General features: G+C 47.7%; 1 protein-coding gene across 1 annotated transcript in view; it reads left to right on the top strand.

Moving 5' to 3' along the window:
- Positions 1-2,424: 2,424 nt before the first annotated feature.
- The window catches only part of LOC101316532 (scavenger receptor cysteine-rich domain-containing protein DMBT1), a 50,145-nt gene continuing 46,569 nt past the window's right edge, over positions 2,425-6,000 (top strand). The window contains 1 exon segment of the mRNA XM_073793738.1: positions 2,425-2,500. Within this exon segment, the coding sequence (XP_073649839.1) occupies positions 2,440-2,500 (61 nt within the window). The 5' untranslated portion in view covers positions 2,425-2,439.

Below are 6,000 nucleotides of genomic sequence, written 5' to 3'. Positions count from 1 at the left end.
GACTCTCAACCACTGTGCCACCAGGGAAGCCCTAGAGTCTTGGATCTTTAATGAGTTTTTCCTTCTCCCTACTGTTCTTAATGTCAGGTTTCATTAGGAAATGGAGTTCTGTAGCTCTGCTCTTTCTACCCAGACATGCTGTTGACATAGATGCTTCTAACCAGTGGGCAGGGGAAAGAATGGTTGGCCCTCTGAGAGGGGTGGGTCTCTCCAGTACCCTCTTCTCTACACAAGAGGAAGACCACTCTGAACAGGGTCTGATGAAAGGCCATGGGACACAAAGGGCCTTGGGACAGGGTGGGGTCCTGGTGATGAAGGACGCACACTGTGGTGGCAGGTGGCCTGCGCCCCCACTGTGTTCTTCCTGCACATCCAGGACCCCACCGCCTTCCTGCTCCACTGACATCGCCCACCTTTCCACCTGGACACCTCTCCAGCTGGCTTTGAAATGACAGGTACGTTCCCTCCTCTTCCTCCTTCCTGGTGTCTTCTGAACAAAGAGCTCACAAGCCCTTGTTGTGTTAGGATCCTTATGCTAACCACAGGGGGGAGAGGACAGGGTCATCACAATGACAAAAATGAGGAAATGGTGCTGTTCTTTCTGCTCTGAGCTGAGCTATTGATGCAGTTTCCTCCACAGTCCCCTGGCAGGATCCCCACCACCCACTCCACTCTCACACAATCCTGAAAGGTCACTCCTGTTTCTCATCTGGTCTTCCCACCCTTGTTTGCCCGATGACCCCTGCTTATATTTCAAGTCTCACTTCCTTAGAGAAACTGCTTCTGCCATCTGATTGACGTTTTATTCCCTGTATTCTCCCATAGCAACTTGTATTAATACTCATGCCCTCTTGTAATCATCACCATGCAGGTCCGTCTCTAAGACCAGACAGTGTGCTTCTGTGGGGGAGGGACACTTCGTACCCCCTCCTCCCTCCTGGATATTTCGTACTCCTACCTCCATTTTTCTCTGCTGTGCTCAGGGCAGGCATTACAAATCAATCACAGCACTCTTTTTTTGATGATCCCAAACTCAGCGCTTCATAATAATTCTCAGCCCAGCACTTCAAGATCCAAACAATCATAACCCCGTAAGAGGAACCCACGGTGCTGTCTGGTCTTAGGCTTCCCTAGCAGGTGTGTATCCTGGTTCTCTTGTCACCTGACTCTCATCAACTGTTGGACTGAAAGTAGGAGAATGAAAAAGAGTGAGGTTATCCTGCAGAAATTTGCCTATTCTCATCAAGGGGAGAGAAGGAACTTGGGAATGATGGGAAGAGCTATAGGATTAAAAAAGAAATCCAAGGTTGAAAGTAACTTGCATGTGGATGAAGCCAGATGCAGACATCCAGCCCTAAATCCTGCTTGGTGGCTAATACAGGGCATGGGCTCCTGGTATACTTCCAGAATGAAGCACCAGGAGACTAGGGGTTAACAGCTCGTGGCAAGGAGGCCAAGGTGTCCACTCACAGCCTCCACATCTCAGCTGAAAGGCGGGACATGGCTCACTCAGGCCACGATAACAGAGGCAAGTCCTACAAAGCCATATGCTTCTAACCAAGAGTTACCAACCACCAATAGAGTTTTGATAAAAAATAAACGACAAGAAACCTTCCTGGTAGATTGTCGGGGTAAAACCAGAGTCTGGTGATAAAGAAAGACTGGGGGTCCCAAAGCGTGGGACCCTCTATGTAAGAGAGGGATTGCGGGCAAGGTTGGGGGCAGGTGTGGTGGGCTTGCAAAGCTCCAAAGGTCAGACAATGTGAATGCCAAGGGCAAGAAATCAAAGACTGTGAGTGGTTGGAGGTGGTTCAGTTTGAGATCTCATGTTCTCAGCTGCTGGGTTATGGAATCCATGAGAGAGGCAGAAGGTGACGGCTGAAGCTAATATAAGCCTGTGGAATCCATGGGTATCACTCACGTCTTCTGCTCTCCAGTCATGTCTGCACTGACGCCATCCTCATTTCTCCAAGGCAAAGGGCCAACAGGAGACCTCCCCGCCAGGGCAAATCATCCCCAAGAGATGATTTTCCCCTTTGGCACCATGTCCTGTATTTGCTCAGCAGCCCACATCCTGCTCTGCCCCGAACCTTGGAGCAGTCTTCCCACAAATTCTTTCAAATTCTCCAAGATTAAAATCAATCCTATATTCAGGGAACACTTGAGAGACTTAGAGGTTCACCTAGAAGGAAGTGGAAATTGCATTGCTAATGTCAGTGCTTTTGTAGTTGGGCAATAGCCAGACTGTTCATATAACAATCAATCTAACACACCTAAACTGTTCCCACAGATTAACCATCGATTGTTAGAAAAGTCACTTACTTCCTTTATCTTTACGGCAGCAGTAGAAATAGAGTACCCCGGAAGACACGCCTCCTTATAGCTAGGAACTTATAAATAGCAAGGCATTTTTATTCAGATTGAGAAGAACCCAGAAAAATGGGGATCTCCACAGTCATCCTTGAAATATGTCTTTTATTGGGTCAAGTTCTACCTACAGGTATTATATCTAATTACTACATTTGTTAATTTCACTGCTCTAACTCCAAATCATGGCAAATTATATCTGTTTCTTGGTGCTAGACTTTCCATCTCAAGGGGAGTTTTCTATCAAAGGTGGGGGCAATTCTTTGCTAATCATTGTAATTGCAAGTATTTTTATTTTGTTTCTGGCTGAGAAATGCCATGGTTGTAGTTAGAAAAAGTCAATCATTATGTCAGTGTCTACAGTGAGTTACTCAACTAAGGAAATGATTGACTGGTCTTAGAAAAATTCCTGAAATTAAGGAAAAGTGTGCACTATTAAGAGGTCCTAAAACTTTGTCATCATTGGTTAAGCCCTTAGTTTGTGTACTGATGAAAATGGGCAGAAGAGATTGCCCTGGAAATGCTCATCATGTGACTTCTTTCTGCAGGTGTGTCTGGCTTATTAATTAATATTTACTGAGCAAAATCAGATCAAGTGGCTGAGCACAGATAAGATCATTAAGATAACAAGTTTGTGTCTGTCACTACTTTAGAGAAATGATTTTTTTTTATAAGATGTGGTTAAATTCTCTCTTTTTAAAAAATTATTTATTTATTTATTTTTGGTTGCGTTGGGTCTTCGTCGCTGCGCACGGGCTTTCTCTAGTTGTGGCGGGCAGGGGTTATTCTTCGTTGCAGTGCGCGGGCTTCCCCTTGTGGTGGCTTTTCTTGTTGCGGAGCACAGGCTCTAGGCGCATGGGCTTCAGTAGTTGTGGCACGTGGGCTCAGTAGCTGTGGTTCGCAGGCTCTAGAGTGCAGGCTAAGTAGTTGTGGCTCACGGGCTTATTTGCTCCACGGCATGTGGGATCTTCCCGGACCAGGGATCGAACCCGTGTCCCCTGCACTGGCAGGCGGATTCTTAACCACCGCACCACCAGGGAAGTCCTAGAGAAATGATCTGAAGCTTAGTTAGTCAAGCATATCTTTGTGTTCTTAGAGTGTCAAGTGATAAAATGGACACGAAAGAGCCCTGGGCAAATCAGTGAGACCTTGAATCTCAATGTCATTTTACCGAGATGCTAAGTGAATGGGACAATTAGCCAGTCTGTCTATTAGTTCTCTCTTTTTTTCTCTCTGTCTCTCTCACTCTCTGTCTCTGCCCAGGAGCACGCTGACAGGTGACACCCACCTTCCCTTCTTGTCAGGAGGACCTCGGGGGGTACAGGCTCTGGACAATCTCGGGGCTGGAGATTGCGTCTGCATCAAAATATTTGAAAATGGAAGGCAGTGTTCTTAGCTCCAGCTTTTATGAGTGCGAAGTTAATCCCTGGACTTGCACTGGCTCTGAAAAGTGACAGGGGATTCATGTCAGCCCCTAAAGGACAGGGAGCGAATTGCCATGTCCTTATCTACAAAGGGGCTTAAGGCAGCTTCTACACGTGGCTTGAGGGAACTTGTGGTTTGACATGATGTTATGTGCACACACATACAAGTGTGCCTGCATTTGTACTTTAGACGTAAGGATTAACTCTCTGCAAAGCGCTGGCTCTGTCCCAGGTGCTCTGTGAGACAGGGTACCTATCTTCCCTTGTCTAAATCTGCTAACGAGTTAAGTATCCACATTGCAGATGAGGAAACTGAGGCTCAGAAAGGTTCTGTGTCCCATCCAAGGTCAGCAGTTGCTGCGGGCGGTGGGCCGGCATTTGAACCAGGAGGAGGTCTGCTGGCATTCGGGTAGCGGATAGCGGCTTTGGCCCATTAACCCCTGCTGTTCCTTGCAGAGGTCTGAGGAGTGCTGGAGCCCCCCGGGGGAGCTTTGTGCTGGGGGAACCCATGCAGCAGACACTCTTCTCAGCTCCGGTCTTTGCACAAAATCTTGAGAAGGAGTCAGTGAGCTCAGGTTTGTGCAGGGCTCTAGGGGCAGTGGAACCCCTGCTGCTCCTGGCAATGTCTTTGGTTCTACCATTTACCAGCCCTGGAGCCTCTGCAAGCGTCATTTTCTTCACTGGTAAATTGGGGTTGTGTTCCAGCTTCACAGGGTTGTATAGACCTGAGGTCACCCACGCGGTGTCTGGCACCTGGAGGGTGTGAGGGGGCCTGGGTGCCGTCCACTGTTACTCTCCTAGGCATTTTCCTCACATAACTTCCTAAATGCAAAGTGGTATCTTGGACTGGATCCTAGAAAAAGGAAAAACTGGTGAAATCCCAATAAAGTCTGGAGTTTAGTTAGTAGGAATGTACCATTGTTGATTTGGTAATTGTGACAAAGTTACCTCAGTCATGTGAGATGTTAGCATGAGGGGAAATTGGGTAAGAGTATATGGGAACTCTCTGTATTTTCTGCAACTTTTCTATAACTCTGTAAAGTTATTGCGAAAGAATTTCTTTTAACTCAAGTTCCCTTGGTCCCATTTCTTCAAGGTCAATGTTTTGCAAAATAAGAAAGTAATAGTTGCTTACAAACTAATTCCTAGCAAAGTGTTAATGCCTGTACTTCCCCTTTTCACAGTTTATCAGGGGTTTTGGCAATGATTAACGCCATGAAAAAAAGGAGGAAATGGAATGGAAGGACTTTAAGGCGCTGCGAGATGCCCTTATGCGGGTGACATTGGACTGGGGAGGCACTTCCGTTATCACTTAAACAGACCTCACAGACATCTAATTACTCCCTCGCCAGTTCTGTTGGCTGCAGCTCGTCTTTACTGTGCAAAATCCCCCCCTGGGCATTATGTCACTCAGTCCAGTCTAGGTGCGGAATGTTACAGAAAGGAGGTAAAGTCCAAGGCCGTGCCCCGGGAACGAGTCCCAGAGCGTCACAGCCTGGCACCGGGACCCTGCGTTCCTGCCCGGCCATCCTCTCCAGCCTCCTGTGTCTCTCCAGACCCCCACCTGGGTTTCGGTTCCCACTTGCTCCCTGCTGTTTTCCACCCCATGATTTTGTTCTACCTGTTTTCCAGGACACTTGGTAGCGGGATGTCTCACAGTACAAAGCAACCTGTCCTGCCCACCTCAGGCCCCAGAGTAATGCTGCCTCTTGCCATGGTGACTGCGCTCACGCTGTTCCCTCCACCTGGAACACAGTCTTATTCTTCCCCTCCTCTGGCTAAATCTAGCTACTCTTTTTAAATACGATGGACACTGTCCCATCCAAAAACCCTGACATGTACTCTCAATACACACACACACATGCACACACACACACGCACACACACACACACACGCAGTGTGCCTATGGTTGCCATTCTTATTCTCCCATAACATCTTAACTCTTACACTAGATCATCTGTGGATTTTTCTAGAGATCCTGCTATGCCGGGAGTCCCTGGAGGGCAGGGACCACACCTTGCTCACTTAGTACAACACAGTGCATCACCAGGAGGCTACCAAAGGCTCCCGCTGATGGTAATGGAAGGGCAGGAGAGAGGGTGCTTGTGCCCTGAAACATCCCCTTTGTGCCCTGTGCCAGGTCCCGTGAAGTATTTCTCTTCCCTTATGTATAGTTTATGGGGAGCCAGACACCATATCAGGAACAAT

This window comes from Tursiops truncatus, chromosome 16 (genome assembly GCF_011762595.2).
Source record: "Tursiops truncatus isolate mTurTru1 chromosome 16, mTurTru1.mat.Y, whole genome shotgun sequence".
Taxonomy (NCBI): Eukaryota; Metazoa; Chordata; class Mammalia; order Artiodactyla; family Delphinidae; genus Tursiops; species Tursiops truncatus.
The sequence above is the reverse complement of the archived record's forward strand: the minus strand, read 5'-3'. Positions and strand labels throughout refer to the sequence as shown.